Raw genomic sequence first — 22904 nt, forward strand, 5'->3', positions numbered from 1 at the left:
CTTTTAAAAAGAACATCTACAGAAAATAACATACTTCAAATTAATACGTCTAAAGGAAAAACTGACTTTAATGTTTTCAGACACTTGAATGTAATTCCAATGAAACGAACTCTAGTTGAGAGAACTTTTTTGACCCACTTAAGTAGGACTTATGTTCATCTTTATATGTAGTTTCATAATTACTTCCATAGTCTTTAAAATATGGTTAAAATTTACTGCCAAATGTACTGAAATTTTATCAGCTAAAAAATACTTTAATTTCTATTGAAACTCATGTGCTTTTACATATATTTGCAATTACACAAGCATAATAACAAAAAAGTTAAATATTTTACATGTGCTTTACTATGTTATTAAAACAACTGTACCTATTTAAAGGATTATTAAAACATAATGATCTAAAATGTACTTTAAAATAAAACTTAATTTGACATTACAAAGTGCACAGGTGTTAAGTGTACTTAATTGTGTTAATGAAAGTGTACGTTCTTTAAGGGCACTTGAGTCACCTTTTACTTTATTAATATTATATTATCTTTAAGTACATTTAAGATGTATAATAAAAGATTTGAAGTACACTACAAGTGCACATTTAAACAAATAAGTGTTCTTCTTTTTCACAAGGGTTTACACTGAGACATTTTTATTTTTATTGAATACTGATGGAGCAACACAATTTGTGTGTAAAGACATAACAGATTTTTAAAAAATATCATCAACAAGTGCTACAAGTGCAAATTCAATACAATTAAGCACACTTCTTTTTCACAAGGTTACAGAGAAAGCATCCCATTATGCCATATTTGGTAACCCTCTACGTTGATAGTCCACTTTAAACTATACTAATCTACTAGCAGTCATTAGAACATTAGTAGACTGTCTACTTAATATCTGTTAACACTTTATTTTGATGCTCCATCAACAGACATACTACTGACTAAGTAACTTTGAAAGTACTTAACTCATTCTACTAACCCTAATCCTAACAGTCTACTCTAATGAGAGTTAGTTGACTCAGTTGCAAAGTTATAGTCAGTAGAATGTCTAAAGTGAACTATCGAAATAATGTGCTACCCCATTTTTACATCTTTTTTAAGCACTGCATTATGTTCTTATTTATAATCAATATAACTGAGCTTGTTTGAGATTGTCTTCTGAGTGAAGGTTTCATGCAACTCTGCCTTTGTGTTTGGCTAAAACAAATCTTAAGTTGCCTTAAAATGCTGCCTGTGGAGTCAGCTCATTAGGTTTTGGAACGCAGCCGAGAGAGAGAGAGAAAGAGAGACGCTCACTGGGGTTGGGTGGAAAAAGCGTGCAGCTCTTGCAGTGGATGATTTCCTTCACGATGGGCATGTCTTGCGAAAGCAGCGGGGGCACAATCCCAAGGCCGGGCATCATGGGGTTCATCGGAGCAATTCCAGTCATCATGCCGAGGCTGGGGTCAAAGTCTGCAGGAACAGAAGGGAGGACATGACAAAGGACTGAGTGAATAAAAGCCACTTCAGTCTGCACGCTGCTACCATTCTGTTGTGGCACAAATGAAAGCTATGAGAGCTAAACACTCTCCTTCGAAGATAAATAAACACATAAGTCTAATACATATTTAAAAGGCTTTCCGAATGAATAGGTTTTTACTGACTCATTCCCCCAGCTGTTTGCCTTGGCTTTTTACTATGCACAAGCGGTCCATCTGTGGGCAAAAAAGTGAACACTGGCTTTCATTTACAGGTATTGGTTTAGACTACAGCTGCATGACAGCGTGGAGCTCTTTGAAATGGAAATGAAGAAGCCCTCGCTCTCTGCGGTCTCTCCTGCACCTGTGGAGAGTTTATACGTCTGCCTATCCTTACTAAGAGCACTCAACTCACACACTTCAAATATAGCCCCATAAGATAAACAAGCTCTGTCTCTGGCATGGAGGAAAATATAGCAAAAATAAATAAATTCTGAGGGTAAAGATCTATGAAATGTAAATCGCACTGTAAAAAAATGCACTACACTAAGTAAATAATGCAATAACATTTCATGGTTCATATTTAAGCCTAAAATTTCCATATACAAATAATAAAATAAAATTTAAAAATATTAAATAATGGTAGTAAAGACAAAGACAAAACAAATTAGCAGAAAATGTGTGTCAGCCTTTAACTAAACTGATACTGATTTTCTATCTATCTATCTATCTATCTATCTATCTATCTATCTATCTATCTATCTATCTATCTATCTATCTATCTATCTATCTATCTATCTATCTATCTATCTATCTATCTATCTATCTAAACTTTAACACTTTAAAGCTTTTACAACTTATTCAAAAATTCAGACTAGGCTTTCTCAAGCCATCTAACGTTTGCCTAAAACTTTTTTTTTCCATCTAGTTTGAATATTAGTTTTAAATATTAGCCAGCTTTATATTAACAAAGTGTGCAACCTTTAAAGATTTTTTCTAAGCTTGCATATTGACTAGCTATTTAGTAAAAAAAAAAAAAAAAAAAGCCTGAAAAGAAAACAAGGGGGGAAAAACCCTCCATATTATGAAACATGATAAAAGGACAGAGAAATCTAGAAATCTAAGCCTAGAATTCACTGATCTCATCTTTAAAATGCTCTCATATGACCAAACACTTGAGGTCAACTCTCATTACATCAGACAGTTTAACTTAGTACTAACATTTTTTTTTTAGAGGATAGCAACACACTAATTGAGGTAGGAGAGTCAAATATGAACACATGATGGTCTGTGAGAACTGCTGGACATGAAGCTGTCTCACAGGAGGGTCCGGCTGGAGCATGTGGATAACCGCTGAACTGGCAGATGTGTCAGGAGACAGGTCCGGAGCATGGTCTCTCTAGAAGAACCATTAATAGAAGTGGGACAGGACGTGCAGCATGTAGAGACAGAGGAGCTGACCGCCACATCGCCTGCCTGCCTTAATGACTCTGTTAGTATTGATATTTCTGTCTCTCAGCTACTAATGGAGGCAGAAGATAAGATGGCCCTCAGTGGTATGGATGCCACGGCTTCTGCTGTGTATTCTAGTTCAAGTCTAAATCAGTAACACATAATTAGGGCTTTTCCTGCATGGCCAATTTTTTCGGCTGCCACAATGCAAAATTGTAGCCTGCCAAAGCAAATTAATATATGACCATGGTTTTGTTTTAGTAAGTGTAACTGTTATATTCACAGAAATGTCACAGATTCATTAAAGGAATAGTACATTAAAAAAAATTCAATTTTCTGAACATTTATTCACATTTACTTTGGCATTTCTGTCATAGGGTATGTGTAGTTTACACAAAAACAGTCACTGTTTTTACAAATTTGTGTTTTCATAATTTATACAGCGACGATGATGGTATTGTTTTCATGAACTTGTATTCTGAAAACCGTTATCCCATGCTGGTGCTGTGTAAATGAATGAGCAAAATGCACAAGTCCCAAAAAATAAACAAATAAATGAAAAACAAACAGTAAAACGTTCATAATCACAACAGATTTGTAAAAATGTAGCATTGCATCACTTGCTCATCAGTGGATCCTCTGCAGTGAATGGGTGCCACCAGAATAAGAGTCCACACAGCTGATAAAAACATCACAATAATCCACACCACATCTTGTGAAGTGAAAATCTGCATGTTTGTAAGAAACAAATCCGTCAGCTCTATTCCATCACTTCAAAATACCAGTCCATGATCTATAATAATGCCTCCGCCAGTGAAAAGTACATCTCCTGTTGTCTCTCACATCAAAATCCATTCAGAAGCAATGGTTACAAACACAAATGTTAACTGATGGACTGGAGTGGTGTGGATTATTGTGATGTTTTTATCAGCTGTTTGGACTCTCATTCTGACGGCACCCATTCACTGCAGAGGATCCATTGCTGAGCAAGTGATGCAATGCTACATTTCTCCAAATCTGTTCTGATGAAGAAACAAACTCATCTTGGATGGCCTGAGGGTGAGTACATTTTCACAATTTTTTTTTTTTTGGGTGAACCTTTCTTTTCAGTAATCTATTAGGAACAAGAAAGTCAACTTCATTTCTTTCACAACTGCCGTTCTCACATATTGTGAAAAACAGGCTTTTTTTGCTTTCAGATATTACAAGATATGAGTTAAATCATTAAGAGAGTCTGATGAAAGGAAAACAATATCTGTGAAAGAGCAGGAAACAAACAGTCTCATTAGAAACCCATTCCCCGCTCAGCAGAGGTCTACTCAGTCAGAATATTATAACCAGCTCTATACAAATAAGGTGTTAATTATGTTGAGTTAGTTTGACTTCTTATAGCAATTAGATTTCTGGGCTGAATTTAAAAGACTCAATGTGCTTCAATCATTAATAACACATTATAGTTAAACATACTTAACAATCAAATGTATTAATTGCAGTTATACAGTATAATCAACAAGTTAGTGCGTGTGGATGAACAGGAAAACCAATGATAATCATATGGCATTAAAATCTAAAGGGTAAAAAAGGGATTTTTCAAAGGATATGGTTTTGAAAAAGAAATATTAATCGCAGCCAAAGGAACACAGCAGATGGTGAAAAACTTTCAAAGCTGCACCTTTAGAAATTTTGCACCACATAGAAAACCACCAGAGGCAAATCCCTGTGAAGCTGCATGTCCAGTGTGACCAAACAATGGAGATAAAACGAGGATACAGAAGGTTTTGAGTGCACTACTGAGAAAGACTTGCATCATTTTCAGCCTATGATTCCTTTACTTCTGCAGTGCAGAAGAAAACATTATAATCTAAGGAATAATAAGCAAAGCACCAGTTCTCAAACAGGCTCAATAATAAGGGTTTGTTCTGCTGGCGCATATTTTATAACACTTTTTCAAAAGCAATAAGCATTTATACTCGTATTTTTAATTAAACATTTAGCGTTCGTTTCAAGTCAAATTACTAATAACTTCTTTAAAATAGCTCTAAATAATATAGGTCTATATATAAAACATTTGTTTATAAGAAATATTTTTTTTAATTCAGCAAGGATGCATTGATTAAATGTGACTGATTAAAAGTGACAACAAAGATATTAATATTCAACAGACAATCCTTTCACCATTGATAAGAAATGTTTCTTGAGTTAATCAGTATATTAGAATGATTTCTGAAGGATCATGTGACACTGAAGACTGGAGTAATGATGCTGGAAATTCAGCTTTGATCAAGAAATCAATTACATCATATATATATTTGATCATATAAATGCAGCCTTGTAGAGCATAGGGGCCCTTTCAAAAACATTCAAAAGAACTTACAGATGCCTTCTAAATGGTAATGTATATATTTGAATTGTCCCTGAAGAAAGATGTTTATGACATCTATAATTAGGGGCTATTGGGCCATGCTAACCAAATAAGAATATGGAAAGAAAAAGAAGGATTTGAGAAGGAGTAGTGAGAAACTGAATTCATACTCTCTAAAAGGGTTAGACACAAGAAAACTGAATCATCATGTTAACAAATCAAGAGAAAAGTGCATTAAAAAACCAACTCCCTCATCTGAACCAAATCAAGAGAGATATGACGTCAACGTGGAAAATCTACACCGCTACTTTTATCTCTGCAGTATCCAAAATTAGAATCAGGTGCGCCAAACCAGATTAGAGCACTAATAGAGAGAAACTTGAGCAAAAAAGATCACTAGTCAAGGCAGCCATTTCAAAGGCTTTTGTAGTCAATCACTCCACAGTCTGAAATACCATCTACGAATACAGAACATTTCGAACCACTGGCAATCTATCTAGGACAGGGCGTCCTCTAGTAAGCCTTGCAAGACTTGCCTCAGCCAGTGTCAAAGTACAGAAGCCACCCATCCAAAAGAGACTCTGCCCTACATGAAGAGTCAGGAAGGAAGAAGCCCCTGCTCTCGAAAAAGAGTACAGATCCATGAGTGCAGCAGAAGATCATGTCAAGGTGACGATCAGGACTGTTGCTGCAATCTGCTCTCTATGGAAGAGACAAAAATAAGGCTGCTTGGCTGCACTGCCAGATGCCACATGCAGTGGAAACCTGCCTTTGACCAAAAGTATCTCTGAAGAGAGCTGGAGGAAGCTATAGAGTTCGGGATTGGATTTCTGAAACAAAGCTAGGCCAATCTGACAACATACAGCCACCCACAAATTCAGTTTCAGAGGTTGTGGTGCCAGTATACACTACACACAATGTTAAAGGTGAAGTATGCAGTTTCTGAGCTACTAGTGTCACCTAGCAGAGTTACAAAAAATAAAGCATACTTTCAAACAACCGTTGCAAACGACAGTCACACTAGACTTTGCGTACAATACATTTCTACAGACACTATGGAAGATGTACAGGGCCAATAGTCTTTGTCAATAGTTTGTCCTCATTAATGCGACAACTCTGCAGCCAATGAAATTTTACCTGTTCCATTTAAAGACTTTTGGCCCCATCAGCCTTCCATAACACTGCAAGTCATGATATGACGTCACACTCTCCAGCGTGTTTTTAAAAATAATTCTACATACAAAACATACAAAATATAAGAATATGTCAACTACTTTACTGCAGCATTCCAATGCTATACATTTAAAATTGTGTTCTTTAATTCAGCTAAGAGGCAATGCTGCTCTTCAATTGGTCACACATCTTCATGCGATATACAGATTGGCAGGGCTAAATTCACCAAAATTATACTCTGGAATGCAGCAAAATTCACATAAGTTTCTGTCTCCCGCCTTTGCATTGGTATGAATTGAAGTTAATGGAACAGAAAGTGTAGTGTGACCAGCCCTTTACACTCATCACACACCTACAATTATCTTTATCCACGCAGTATCTTACTGTTTTATCAGGGCTATGACAGTAAAGAGCCAACTTGTGTGGCAAAAACTTGAGTTTAGTCAAAGTCTCTTTAAGGAAAGTCTGTTCACTTGGCTGCCATATTTTCAATGTCTCAATGTCTCTTTTGGGCATCCAAGACCATTCCTATCTACTTAAATGGGGAAATAGTGAATTCTCAAAAACTGCTTATCACACCCACATTTAAATTTCAAAATCATTTCAAATCTGACATGAACTGTCCCCATCTTATGCTTAGATACCATTAAAAAAAAATCCACTTTTGAGGCTAGGCTAGCCAATGTGCATGTGCAGTCTTAAGTGTGCATCTCAGAGATGAATTTTAGGCAGCTGGAGCTACTAATGGCAGCTGCAGCGATGCAAAGACTTTAGCAAGTGGTGACTGGCTCGTTTTTTTTTTTTTAGAAGGTGGAAAATATTCCACCATATAGTGTGTTGAATTTTCTCTCATTCAAAAGTAATGTGCATGCACCGTCTTTGTATATCAAAAATCTTTAGTTTCGCTTATCTACTGAGAATGAACTCAAGATCGGCGTCTGACTGAAACTCAAACATTCAATCAAACTCCAAGTAATAAAAAAACACCACAAATGTTCACCTTTGTTTTGTTTGTCTGCGAAGTCTTCAAATTTAGGCCTGCGCTTCTGTAATTGAATCTGAATTTCTTTTTCCATGTAACACTATTGGTTGAGCTGGAAAGAGTTTGACAGATCTGAGCAGACCACGCTAATGCTGCCTGAGAGGCTCAATCTTTACACTTTAGGGGAGACACACTCATACTAATAGTAGTCAATGAACAATAAACTGGGTTAAGGAAATGCTTTTGACATTAAAAATCTTCACCTTTAGGTCTGGAGTGTGAGAAACTTGAATCAGGCCGTTAGCCATCTCTCTTAGTAGTTTAAGAGTATTGTGTGATAGTTCTGTGTTGGGCGGGATGGACGTGGCCCTCTGTTGAGGTCTTTAATGTGCCTCACGGCAGCAGGTGCGGGTCTGCTTGTGCTCTGGCACTGAGGTAATAGGCGCTGGACTGATGAATTATGGAACCTGCTCTCGGCTGGCATGCAGCACATTAAGCAGGCTGAGAAATTACAGGCCTGCTCTCCCGGAGAAGCAGCCGGTTAAAAAATTAGAGCCTGGAAAGATATTTATTCATGGCACCCATAAGAAAAGATGATCTTCACAAACAAACGGTCTCTCCAGATAAATAAAACGATACGTTTCTTTAGAACCTGACCTCGTTTCCCACGTCTGAATCCTCAGGATCGTGTTTAGATTGAGGAAAGGCAGGGGAATATCCTAGGTAGGGGTGTGCTCAAAATATCGATTCATAGATACATACCGATATAATAAAAAAAGATACAGTATCGATATTCTAGCCCTTAGTATCGATACTCCGCCCAGCCATTAGGGGGCGCAGCGGCGCCCGCGAGTTTAAAAAAAACTCATGGAAAATGTTAAAGCAAGATGTAGCATTTAAGCGATTTCATAGTGAAATATGTTATGGCAGTACATGGTGTCATAAAAAAGAATTATAAGAAGATTTAATAAGAAGTTAAGAATAATAAGAAGAAGATTTTGTGCTTGTGTGAGCTCAGACTGTACCCTTGGAAAGTTAAATGTTGACTTGTGGTAATTTCCAGATTAATACAATTTGTGTACAATTAATCAGAGCACTTAAAGTTGCAAATATTTAAGCAAAATGCACTTTGTTATAATGCACTTTTGTCTTCAATAAATTGAAGAAAAATGCAGAGTTCTGTTTGTTGAGTAAATGTGTTCAGCATTAACTAATTGGCTCTGGCCCATGTATTTTTATTGAATCGTATCGAATCGTGTCACATTGTATCAAATCGTATCGAGACAGCTCTGTATCGAGGTACGTATCGAATCGCGACCTGTGTATCGAGGTATGTATCGTATCGCCAGGTTCTCCAAGGTATACAGCCCTAATCCTAGGGCAGTAAAGTTTAACAGAGATTATTTACATTTGTTCTCAGAGCAAAGCCCAGGAAGGATTTTCTCAAGCCTGAGGAATAATAGACGTGGAAAGTACACCCATGTTTTCTTGTCTCAGCTCTGTTAACAACTACTCCAGAAAAAAACTAACAACTTTAGAGACTCTGACAAGGAGCAGTCTCTTAAATGAGAAGATATACAGTAGCCTTTAAATAGATAAGCTCAACTAAAGGGGGACCAATCACAGGGAATAAAAGAGTTTGGTGTTCTGTGTCAACATACCCTCATTCACAACACTAGCTTCTGTCCACCCATATTGTTTATTAAAACCAGGCAGCAAAAATGTGTTTCATTCAGAAATCGTTGCACTACTGACATCACAACCAAGAACATATGACCACCTTTCCCTGCTTATACAAAGTAAGAAAAGATGTTCTAATTTGTATTCTAAAAATCTAAACAATTCAGATAATTAAGTACCTATATTCACAGCATTTTGAAGTGACCGCACAATAACCAAACTGAGTATGTTTATTACCTCAATGTATCATATTATAGAATCCGTCACTTCTCCGAAGTTTCGAAGATTTTCAATATATATTCTTTTATATTCCACAGAAGAAAGAAAGTCATGCAGGTTTGGAACAACTTGTGTAGTTGTGTTTAGTGTTGTGAAATTCTGCTAAATATCTAACAGTGACCATCTTCTCAAATTATGCAATAGACACAGAAAAAACAACCAACAAAATGTATGGTAAAACGCAAGAACAGCTTTTCAATTACTTATTGTGGGATTACTTTGAACACTTTAAATATTGATGCTGTACTGGAATGCGTGTTGAATATTCCACTAATAATATGCAATACTTCTACAACCTCGATTCGCTTTGGGCAGCTGCATTAAAAGGCAGCCATCAATCAAAAGAGCAAGAGAGTCAGAAAAATCAGCCTGACATTTAACAGCGGAGAGCTGCTGGCGACCGCTGCCGCACTCTCTGCCTTCCTCCGCAAACGTCCCCCTCAGCAGCACCGCTGAAGAATGACACAGTTAGACCCCGTGAGGCATGTTGGCTATTCTCAAATGAGGCATGCAAACCATCTTGCAGCGGAATAAGTCAACATGTCTTTGTGGGAAATCTGCAACCGAAGATCAGCAGTTTCACACTGCAATTCACCCCTGACACAGGCAGGAATTCTGGGGGCCGGAAATCACTATATCCCACTAAACCAGAGTATAGAGCCTGAGCTGTGCAAAGATCTACTCTGACAGATGAGATTTTGGCCTGTATAACCATCATTTTCCTCATTTCACTGAGATTGGGACAGCCACACAGCTGTTTCCAAACAACACCAGATGTGAATATAGCAGCTCCACACGTTCAAACACAATGCACTCATTATATTTGTACAACAAGTTCACTAGTATAACGGTGAGATTTGATAAATACAGCGTCAAACAATGCCCAGTGTCAAGAACCGTGTTAAACTGAACGCCTAATAAAAGTTACAACAGATGTTACATTAAAACTCTGGAAAGAGGTGTGAAAAGTATTAGTATCAGAAGGAGTGAGAATCAGCTTCAAGACAAAAGCTAAATAGGTTGCAGGATTGACTGTAAATGTTGTTCTATATCAAGTACTTTTGGTTATCACTACATTAGAGACTGAATTACAGTTATCTGCTATTTCTAGATAATTTCAGATGCCTTCTGTTCAGACATTGAAAACCAGTCCTCTCATATCAGCAGCAAAGGACATTGATTCCCTGATGACTGCTGCAGGCTGCTGGTTATTGACTGACAAATCTGAAACAGGAGATGTAGCTGGCATATCAAACAGCTCATAAATTGACAGGTCAAGATCAGTGAGCAATGTCTAAAGCGTGGTTTCCCAGGCTTCGGATTCATACAGCGGAAGCATGTTGCAAATAACATCACCAGAAGCAAGCAGTCGATTCTCAATATGGGCTCTGCAACACAACACAGAGCTGAAAAAACTATTACAACCTAGTATAATCTACAAAGTTATGGAGGTATTCACATTTGATTGATAGATGGATAGATGGATAGATAGATGGATAGATACTCATTTGCTCAGACAGACAGAGTTTCTGTAAATAGATTTGACTGGTATGCTGTTGAAAAATGTAAACGTGGCTTTAAATCACGACCATAAAAGAGTCTGAGCTCAGCTGGAGTCTGTTCCAATTAGCTGTCTTTCCTGATGATATTGATCATAATATGAGCTCCCCATGAATCCCGCGGAGCTGCACAAGTATAATGTATCACACAGCAGACCCACATTCCCTGCCTAAGTAGACTGGAAATATAGAGCGGCATAAAAATATGCTGCGGTTAAGGCCTGTGGACCCCCCCAAAGAGCAATAACACATATCTCTTTGATGCATTCATAGCAGAAGTCTTATTTATACAGATGAATGAAGAGTCAAGAGCTGCTACACTCGACTCAGCCCACAGGTCCCCATGAGGTGAGATCTGCTCAACAGCAGAAGCTGAGAAACCTGCTCTGGAGAGCAGAAAGAGGGGAAAAATGCTAAATAATAAACTCAGAATAACAGTGGATGTGGAGGAAGATGTTTACGAAGACACAGGAGTCTCTTTTATACTAGGGAAGTGAGCTAAAGCGAGCGGTGTGCATACTACATTGCTGTGAATGGAGAGTCAACAGAATGTTATTCACGTTGTTCTTAAATCTACTGTAACACAATCCGACGACATCGCCAGGACTGGTGAAACACCTTCTTACGACTTACAAGAGCCCAGTCATCTCGGAATACCATCATCATCATCTCCAATGCCGTAATCCAAAACCGTGTAGCTCAAAATGTGCCGACACTGTCCACGGCATGAGAGGACTGAAGCTGCTATTCCTCCGCTCGAGAACAGCAGGTCAGAGATTCTGAATAATTAATCACAGTGAAGTGCAAGCCAGACCGAAGCCAAGTAAAAACACACAGTACAGTGTGCTCATCTAGAATACACTGTAGAAACAAGGGCTGAGTGATATACTGAATATTCACTAGGGGTGAGCGATACTGACAAAAACGATATCTCAATGGGTTTTTTTTCAGGGGAATATGTCGATTTTGCTGAGTGTCTTTTTGTGCTGGTTCTTCAGCTAGTTTAGGCCTGTTGTGGACAGCTGACTCACAATGCTCCTTTATTCTCTGTGGTTGGTTAGTTCACACATTATAGGGTTGTTATCAGTCAAATGAAACAAAAGCCATTTTTGCACTGCAGATGTGGCACAAAAGTGGCATCTGAAGTGGCCTTTAGATTTATAACAGATTTATGCAGATTAGAGTAGGTATAAATGCATTTATTAAAAATAACATTTTGAATAATGAAATAGGAAATTATTTGAAAATATATATATATATATAAAAAAAAAAAAAAAAAAAAAAAAAAAACCAAACTAAAACTGCCGGTCTTATTGAGCAAGTCATTGAAGCATTCACTCATTTTTTTTTTTAACATTTGATTCATTTGGTAAGGAAGCAAGTGACTTATCTTTATAAAAGTGCTATTGAAAAGCTCACTCAGATGTTTTACTCAAAAACACAGTTCTGCTCCAGCTTTGTTTGGAACTATTTTCTTATTTTTTGCAAATTGATTAACATACTCGATATTGCCAACTCACACACTGTTACAATTTTGTAGAAAATACATAATGCACACCCCTAATATTCACAAGGCTTTTGCAATAAATGTTGAAGACTGAGACTGAACAATAATGTGCATTTAACAAAATTTCTGTTCACAGAAATATGTGTGTGGCATTTGTCTTCTAATAGGTTATTTTATGAAAAATAAATAAATCAAAGAAGAAGAAGAATGTAGGTAAATATTCCTGACTTGTATCATTATATTTACTATTTAAAAATATTCAAATAATAAAAGAGGCTAACTGGTGTCAATTGCTGTTTGGTTGAAATTATTGTTAAAAAAAAATATATTTTTTAATTTACTGGAAAAAAAATATAAAGATAAATACTGAAGGTTAAATTTATTTAGCTATAATTAAACAATCCTTGCAGTTGCTCAACAAAAGTTTGCGCTCTGTATTTTAAAAAGAGACACACTTCATCTCTCTGTAGATTATAGCATCAGATGTGCGTAATGGAGGCGGGACTGATTAGCCGGTTGGCTGAATGGGCTACTCAGTGTCATATTCATAACCGTGTGACTCCACACAACTTGCTGAGGTGGCAAAGTACAGGAACGGAATGGAGTTTGTGGTGAGTTTTAGTTTGGGAGAGTGTTAGGATGTTGGAGGCAACAGCTGCTCCCTCTGTGTGATTAATGAGGTACGACTCAAGGCAGACAGTACTGCCTCTTCCCTGAGCCTCCAATCAAAACACAGCCTGAGTCAATGCCGACTGAACAGAGCGGGTCATAACAACCTCATGCAGGCCCAGTTCTCCCCGCAGCACGGTGGAAAGGACAGGTCAGCAGAAAGCTCAGATCAAAGGCTGCGTACTTTAAATTATTTCCTGCTAAGCAGCCTAAGGAATCAGTGACAATCAAGGAAAGAGAACGGGACGAGGAAAGTTGAGAAATATCTATACGCAGAAGTGAACCGCTGTGATGCCCTGTTTCGAGGCCTTCATCTGTATTCTTCCAGTCTCTGCCAGGCAGGAAGCAAGAGGAGGCAAAAAGGCTCCCAGAATTCCCTGCGGCGGGACTGATTAGAATAAAAGACTCACAGTACTGGCGGAATGAGCTCCTGGGAGCCAGGACACATTAACAGCACTAAGAGCCGTTTCATTCCAGCTCATTGCATGGCTCACAGATCAAGGCTCCATAGTCTCTCTGACATAAAACTGCCATCAGCATTTCTCTCCTCCCAATGCCAGTCTATAAACCGCTAGGCAAACTCCATAATTTGCTCTCGGGCTGGCAGTGATCTCGCAAAATAGGAGCTTGAGACGTTCGCGTGGCGGCCACGTAAACAGCGCAAATGAAGTTTGATAGGAAAATGGCGTAGGTGGCTAGAGCACCCCCACGGCCCACTTCATTTAAAACATGCGCCTATAGCGGCCTACACCCGCGCATATATATCTGCGACTTTAAATGAGATGAAGGAGGTGATTTGTGAAACTCCACAGAGACTCCATTCTAAAAGTGGAGGGAAAAAAAGACATGCTCATATAAACTGTGTTTATACTGATAAATGCAGCACATCATTTTGAATGATACTGAAGAAAGAACAAAAATGAGATGTTTGCTGCCTGTCGAGATGACCCTCTAGTGTTTTCATTTCAGCGTAATGAAAATCCATCCGTCTTGCAGTTGCATTTCATTCTAATCTCCCTGGAATTAAATCGACGCGTCGATGGCATTTTTGGAGCGCTCACCTTTCGTGCGCGCTAATAAACGATGCGGTGCGAAAGAGAAATGAGTCCTGTGGATGTGCAGATTTAAGTGACTCATGCGCACCAGCTGAGATGTTCTGCGTCTCCATCCAGCTGGCATAACACAGCCTCTGCTCCCAGCGTCACACAGCCGCTCCTTCGCATTGTGCTGCCGACTAACCAATGAGATGAAAAAGCTCTGAAACTAATTGGCCACTCTGACGGCACTGTGGGAATGTGTTTGAAGTTTTCACACTGGTACTTTCACACTCTTGCTGACTCAGTGGAGCGCTCTGCTTCTGGCCCACAGGATGCATCAGCCTCAGTCTCTGGCTAATACTGCAGCACAGGGAGGCAGAGCAGCAAACATACATAGATCCGTTGCAGTCTGGTCCACACTGCAGCTTATTTGATCCAAAAACAGGTCATTTAGCACGTAATACAACCAGTCCATCGTTCTATTTTTATATGATGATTATAGGGTGAGTACAGCTGAAATTTGACAGCAAAATAACAGAGCGGTGTGATTCAAGTAATGACACGGCAGTTTCCATGGCAGTAAAGGCCAGTGTTGTTAACAAAAACTAAAACTATTAAAACCATTTCTGTTAACTGACATTAAGAAATCAGATCAAATATAATTATCAGATTTAAAAAAAAAAACTGAATTAGAAATATTGTGCTGGCAACTAAATAAAATATGTTTAACAAAAACTGTAAAAACATTAATAAAGCTAAATAGAAATATTAAAGCAAATTATAAGAAGAATAATGGCAAAAGCACTAGACAAAATTTCTGAAATTAAAATTAAATTAAAACTGAACATTTAAAAATAAAAGGTCATATAAATATTAGAGTAGTATAAAAAAATAATACTAAGCAGAAAATGACTGGGAAAATGTTCTGAATTTCCATCCTTCTAAAACTAATCAGAACAGACTTTTCCACACATTTATCTCAGTAAAAGAGGAAATCTGCCAGGAAAAAAAGTATGTTAGGAGCAAGTGTTTTCACAATATCCAACATTTCAGTAGACAGAAGAAGTAGTCTACACTTCAGAGGAAGAACTAGTTGCTGGATTTGTTTTTGAAGCAAGCTTCTTTGAAATATATCCAAAAACTATATTTGCACTGAAGATTATTACATTTTCTTTGGAGCAGTATGCGATTAAACATAAATAAATTAAATAAAATTAAAAGCTTGAAATGCTATTGAACAGTATGGCGAGTTACCTGACATGATAGGTTGTCCAGTCATGCTCATGGGGGGCATCCCGAGGTTGTTCATGGCAGTCGCCCAAGCATTAGGGTCTGACATGGGCATCGCTAAAGAGTTGGAGTCCATGGCGATATTTCTGAGCCCCTCTGAAAGAGAGAAAAACATCATCTGGGTTTATATTTAAAAGTGTTCGCCTCGTCTAAAAGACGGAATATATTTGAACAATCAAACCAGAGTGAGATTACGATTCCCGACCTGAGCTCTCAGTGATGAATATGTTACTCAATAAACCCATTTAGTCCACATTTATGACCAAAATGTGACTTAAAAGGTCTATATAGTACTGTTCAATAGTTTGGAAACAGTGAAATTGTCTGATGTGCAAGGCTGTTTATTTCTGTGATGCGCAGCTGTATTTTCAGCATCATTACTGCAGTCTTCAGTGTCACATGATCCTTCAGAAATCATGAAAATATACTGAGTTACTGCTCAAGAAAACTGTGGAAAACAGTTGAGCTGCCAAATAATTATGCATAGAATGTTCAAAAAGAACATCATTTATTTGAAATCTTTTGTAACAATGTAAAAATCTGTATTGTCATGTTTGATTAATGTGTCCTTGGTGAATAAATGTATTCATTTCCTGTTGACCCCAAACTTTTGAATGGTAGTGCAATAAGTAATGAAACAAGAATAGTTTAGAACAAGTAGTTTGATTCATTGTGCAATCTAAGCACATTCATGGTTAAAATCATTAATTAACTGACAGTTTGTATTTAAATGTGTTATAAAAGTCTGAGCTGTGGACTGACACTTAATGAAGTGTTTGAGTTGAGAGAGGAATGAGATGTAAAGACTTCATCAGCTTAACACATAAAACATTTTATTATGATAAATTGGGAGTTTCTTTGAGAACTAATTTATGTACTATTAACACAGCAGAGGTGCCAATGTGCTTTAGCACACCATCACTTCAGAGGAAACAGACTGCCGTTTCAACTGCTGCCAGAGGTCTGATAAACTTCAGTATCGCCCACCGAAAGAATGAACGCTAGAAACAGAGCTCAGAGAGTTCCCATATCTGAGGTGTGACCGCTGTGTGCGAGAGAACATATGCTTCCTGCGAGGAGTGGGCGGCAGTCACATGGAGGAGATCATTTCTATTGAGAAAATGCCATTGTGTTTCGTGGTTGGTCAGGGAATTATTATACAGGGAGTTAATGAAAAACAGCATGGTAATTAGTTTTCAGGTTCTCCAGAAGGATATCAAAGGTGGTTTTGGGCAAAAAGCACATTTATTTAGAACAGAAAAAAAAATGACCTTCTCGACATGTGACTTCATGCTTCGTTTCCTTATTTAAGGATAAATCACCCCTTAAGGGATCTTTTAACATTTAAATAACGTCACGTCGTGTCTGAATTAGCATGATTATACGTCAACAACTCAGATTCTGCTTTCAGCTGTTCGCGTACTCGCACTCTGAAATGATTAGTCTCTATGGCAACACTCATAGTGCCAACATGGATCCATGTGCGGCTTTGTTGTTGATAATTAATTTCTATTTATTCTCCTCTATACATTTTTGCAAAACACTGACAAATAAAGAAAGTGAACCAGGTAACACTGGCTACAATAAAATGACATTTCAAACAGAAATTTGAAGCTGGAACCAGAACCAGAAATTTTATTTTATTTTACCACTTGGAAGTTCGTAATCATTCTGACATTACACGAGAGTAAATTCAAAGTCATATTCCACTCAGTCCGAGTGATTCCAGTGATTGAACAGATAGCAGAAATCACGCTCTGAAGCTGAAGGAAGTGTGTCTGGTTGATCTACTGCAGGTTCTCAGAGGACGTCGTCCACGGCTCATCTCTCAGATGTCTTCCTCTCAGTCATCCAAACAGAAGGCGGAGGTCCGAGGTTTCAAGTGAAAGCAGATCTGTATCAGCAGCAGTGGTGTGAGCGGATTGGAGCGACAGGCAATTTCCCTCCCGCTGAAAGCAGTCTGTAATCACGGCCTTCCAAATCCTCACCGGATTTTCCATTTTCCACTCCTCAATCACTTCCGGCTCATTGGTTAAAGAAACTTTACTCCAAAACTAAATACATTTCAAAAGTTTGGGGTCTTTTTTATGTTTTTGAAAGAAGTGTCCTTATCATTTAGATTAGGGAACACATTTATTATTAACTATGGGTTTTCATGCAATAAACTCCTACTTTACTGTTAATTGATAGTAGTTGTTGTGGTAGTTAAACATTTATTCATATTCGGTTAACTTATATTTTCACTCAGTGAAATCATTCTGCTTGGTTGGAGGGTTACTGTGCCATGTCTTTAGATCAATATTTTTTAAAAGGATCTGACAGAATGCCCAAAGCTAAGAAGATTGCGCTGAAAAGTTCTACTATATTAGTGGCGTCGAGCAGGATGTTAACATGGACGACGCGAGAGTGAATAGTCGTGAGGAGGAAAGCTCCAACTCCAACTTTGCTCAAGCTTTGGTCAAATTAAGCGAAAACATTACGAAGGTAACAGATGAGAAAGTGAATACTGTCCTATCTGCGATAAACGATCAAACAGTTCAGTTTCAGGCCTTGGTCGAGCGAGTGGGCGAGGCGGAGGAGCGGATTGGCGGTGTGGAGAATTCGACCGAATGCTTGCAAGCTACGGTGGCTGATCTTCAAAAAAAATGTGAGCGACATGTCAGCGCATATCGACGATCTGGAGAATCGCGGGTGCAGGTGTAATTTGCGTATACTTGGGTTGCCAGAGGGAACCGAGGGCAGTGATCCAGTGCATTTCTTCGAAAAATTGGCTGCCCGATTACTTGAAGATTACAACGAAAGCAGGGCGGATCAAGCTTGATCCATTGCCAGGACCTGCGCAACGACCCAGACCTGTCATCATAAATTTCCATAACTTTACGGACAAGCAGCGAGTGTTGACCGCAGCTCGTCATGTGGGTACGCATCCCGAGAGGAGCGCTGACGCAGGACCGAGGATTTCATTCTTCAACGATTATTCTGTGATGGTGATAAAGAAACGCAAAGCTTTCGACGATGTCAAAAAACGACTGCAGAAGATGAAGATCGAATATGCCCTGTTGTATCCTGCAACTCTGAGGCTGACCATCAACGGGACAATGAAGCGCTTCGCCTCACCGGATGACGTGACTGTGTTCATTGACAGCCTGGGCTAGCATGGCAAACTTTCGCAGGTAGTTATGTGGTAACGTTACATAAACAAAATAATTCACTGAGTGAAGAAGTTGCATCATGTTGCTGAGAGCTTGGTGAGGTTTGTTTACCCTATGTTCAAGGATGTGGGTGGTGATTGGGGGGCAGGCAATTGCCTGCAGAAGAAAAGAGTAAGAATATTCCTTCCTGCATGTTTGTTCCCTTGTTTTAAAATTTTAAATAATATATTTTTGATAATTTTAAATATTATAATACATTTTATAATAAAATTTTATACACCATAAACTTTTTTTTGTTATTAATTAAACCCGTTCTGTGTTGCTGTTACTGCAAACTGAGATTTTTTTTTTAGGACTTTTGATGAATAAAAGTTTCAATAGCATTTACTGTAATTGAAATAAAAAGTTTTAATCATCATCACATTTCCATCTCTCTTTCATTCCGATGGCTAACAGTCCATTAACATGTTTTAATTCATGGTGAAATCATGCTGACATGGAATTGTATTCTGGCCTGTTAACATGCATGCAATGTTCATGATGGAGTGAGAGAACATTGTGAGACTTTCAGAAACACTGCTTCTGCTCAAGGCAAAAATCACACAACTGTTCTCTCTGCTCCATTTCCAGTCCTCAGCGCTCACACACTCTGATCAGCAGGCTAGAGGAACATTACAAAAGCCTTATCCAGTATAAACACACTGCCATCAAAGTATCACGCTGTGAAAGTGTTTAAGAGTACTACGGATAATGCAGCACTGCAGAAGAGTGAAACTGAAGCCCATACTTCACTTTCTGATGAAAGGACGTAAATCTTGTATACAAGTGGAGGATATGAAGTTTGTTTGATCAGGAACTGGAACTCATTAAAAGCTTTCATTGGCTGGCAAAAAATGCATTTTTAAGATTGCTTCAAAGATTACTCAATAACAGCACAGGATGTTTGCTGGACCAACCGCTGCCTCTGCCAAGCCTGAAGAGGCCATTTGTCTTGCCAGGATGGAGAGGGAAACCACACTGATGACAGAGCAGAGTAAAACCACCAGAACAAACTCATGACTTCGTGCAAAGTTTATATGTGTATATGTATACATATATGAATAGCACGCAACCAAGAAATATTTTATTTGGCCATACTGTATATAATAGGAATGGTTGAGGATTGGTTGATGACAATTATTGACAATGTCTAGTTCATCTAGATTTTTTAAATCTACTAATTGTTTAGACAACAAACTAGTTGATTTTGAAAATATGTAGTAATGAACATTCTAAGCCTAAATGCAAACAATGTTATTAAAGATAAATAAAACCAAATTCATATAAAAATGTTATTACTTGAAATAAATGTTAATTTTAAATAAAAAAATATTTAAAACTGAAATTACTGACTTTAATTTTAGTTCTACAGTATTTTATTACTGTCCATTCCAAGAGGGGCTTACAGTATGTACTCACTGTAGTAGATTGTGCTGACCTAACAAACCCACTTTGGGAGGAAGTGACTTCCCAAGGGACAGTTTCATCTCTTTAGGTTTAAACGTCCTTTGGGACTCTAAGTCACCTTTCTAAAACCTCAGAGAGAGAGAGAGAGAGCAATTAGAAAAAATGGCTGTTTGAAAGTCACCGGGGATGGATGAGGAAAGCGTCCCCCACAGGCCTGTTTTTCTTCATCTACGGCTCTCTTTCTGGCACACGCACACACACACACACACACACACACACACACACACACACCTCTGCCACTGTGTGGTCACAAAACTTTCTCAATAAAGCTGTCCATGGCTCACTGCCCAAATCTCCCACAGATGGCCAAGAAAAACTCAGAGAAATGTATTTTACGATCTACAAGGTCTTAACAGCTAGACAGACAATTACTTGCTCTTCAGCATCTGGGACAACTTTAGCAGGAAGTTGAGGGTCATGAAGAGTTGCATGGAAGATTCACACACACGTTGGTTTTTGTGGTTTATGGGGACCATAGGCGTAATGGTTTTTATACTGAACAAACTGTGTGTGCTATTGCCCTACACCAACCCTACACCTAAACTTAGCCCTCACAGGAGACTTTGTGCATTTTTAGATTTTCAAAAAAAAACACCATTTAGTATGTTTTTTAAGCCTTTTGAATTACGGGGACATAGGCAGTGTCCTCATAAACCACCTTCATATTGTAATACCTCTGTAATACCCATGTCATTATACAAATTTGTGTCCTCATAAACCACATAAACATGGACACACACACACAGACACAAACAATCATATCTTTTATTACTAACCCCGATAATTTTGGTTTCTTAGATAGTTCACCTGTAAATGAAAATTCTGTCATCATTTACTCACCCTTAAGTTGGTTATGAAAAAAAAAAAATACCTCTGTGTATTTGCATACAATAAAGCAAATACAGTTGAAAATTCTTCAAAATATATTTTGTGTTCTGCAAAATATTTTGAAATGACATGATGGTGAGTAAATGACAGAATTGTTCATTTTAACGTGAACTATCCTTTTAAAGTGTCATTGTGAAAAATTCATAAATAAATATATAAATAAGAACAAAATTCACAGTATTAAAATAATGTAGGTCAATATTACAAGATTATTATAATTGCATATCTGTGCATATTTATTGCTCTTGTGAATGAAGATATACGCAAGCTAAATCTGACACTCAAGTCACTGTGTATCAGCACTGACTGTCTAAACAGCTCTTATTTTGACATTTAGCATGATATTTTGATTTGTTCTACACTGCATAATTTAGCACAACGCAATTGATAAACTGCCAAGTATTGTGTTTACCAAACACAATCGAATAAATATGTTCTAAAATACAACTTTGCATCTTTCTCATTCAAAAGCCACGTGTAGATTACTTTATCACTTCATAAGCAAGACTGAACCCTCTCTGGGAGATCTTTTGAGCCGGAGACGGCAGGCAAGCATTAGAATTAAGTCTTTGGGGATGCACCACAATTGCAAACCTCATTATGTCAAAGCATCACGATTTCAATCAGCCGTTCGGATCACCTTGAAAAGACAAGGTAAGCCAGCTAACAACAAAAGATTGTTGCTTTAAACTCAAGTGTCAAACGGCAAGCAGAAAACACCTCCATCTGATCCCACAGATCACTTCTACAGGGTTCAGGCCGTGCAGGTCCTTGAGGAGATCTCTCTGAAACACCAGATATCAGGTGTTCCAGCTCTGCACATCAAACATGCTGAGAGCCCTCCTGCTGAGATATGATGGCTATCAAGTGATAAGCGTTATTTTTTCACAGAATAAACACTTGTATGAGAGCACTCCTGCTTCTCAAGAGCCTTATTGAATGCAATCTTCATTCATACATCTATGGATTGCCCATGTCTTAATGAAGGTAGGAGGAAGTACGATCACTTGAGTAATTAGACTTTCAACACTTTCGATTTTCCTATTGAACGTGAATGAAATGTGTGAGGTTTTCATCTGATTTAAGTGATCTGTAAACAGCACATGTGCTGTGTTTATGGTCGCAAATCAGTATCTACATAATAATCAGTCAATCGGTCAGAGTCCAGTTGAGTTAAAATAAACAAAATACAGTACTTCCGCTGTGTTTATCACTCTATACTATAAATTCACTGATACTCAAAAGTTTGGGGCCAGGAAGATTTTTGTTTTATTTTATTTTATTTGGACAGAAAATGAAAACTTTTATTAAGCAAGGATACATGGGATTAATGAAAATTCATAGAAAAGGCTTTTTAAATTATTATGTAAAAATTTTGGAACTTTTTATTCAAAGAATCCTGAAAAGAATGCATCATGATTTCCACAAAAATACTAAGCAGCACAACGTTTTTTTTTTTTTTACATTGATAATAACAGATACATAAAAAAAATAAAACCTTGAGCAGCAAATAAGCATATTATGATGATTTCTGAAGGATCATGTGACACTGAAGACTGGGGAAATGATGCTGAAAATTCAGCTTTGATGACTGGAATAAATGACTTTTTAACATATATTCACACATTTTAAATTGTAATATTATTTTTAAAAATTCCTGCTTTTAATTAGTTTTTGATCAAATAAATGCAGTTCTGGTAAGCACAAGAGACTTAATATATATGGAGAAAAACTATTAATCTTAGCAAGTTAATTAATTCTAGGTAGGATAACATGCCCCAGACCAAATCTTCTAACAACGAGATAGCACCTAATGAATTAATAATAAAGTAGTAAAATAACGTTTTATTGAAAAATGTGTCCTTAATATTTAAATTTTTTTTGTATTATGCAGTAACCGTTTTATCAAATATAA

At 37.7% G+C, this 22904-nt stretch overlaps 1 protein-coding gene across 5 annotated transcripts in view; it reads right to left on the reverse strand.

Moving 5' to 3' along the window:
• LOC306853048 (ecto-NOX disulfide-thiol exchanger 2-like) overlaps positions 1-22904 on the reverse strand; it is a 224110-nt gene that overhangs the window by 60024 nt on the left and 141182 nt on the right. For all 5 annotated transcript variants that reach the window (XR_013782697.1, XR_013782698.1, XM_079390213.1 and 2 more), the window contains 2 exons: positions 15408-15539; positions 1293-1448 (listed from right to left, as the gene is read on the reverse strand). Coding sequence is in view for 3 of the 5 variants with exons in the window: in XM_079390213.1 (XP_079246339.1) it covers positions 1293-1448; positions 15408-15539 (288 nt within the window). In the remaining 2 variants the exon portion in view is untranslated. The remainder of the gene's footprint in view (positions 1-1292; positions 1449-15407; positions 15540-22904) is intronic.

The sequence above is a fragment of the Barbus barbus genome, assembly GCF_936440315.1.
Source record: "Barbus barbus genome assembly, chromosome: 33".
NCBI classification, from domain to species: domain Eukaryota; kingdom Metazoa; phylum Chordata; class Actinopteri; order Cypriniformes; family Cyprinidae; genus Barbus; species Barbus barbus.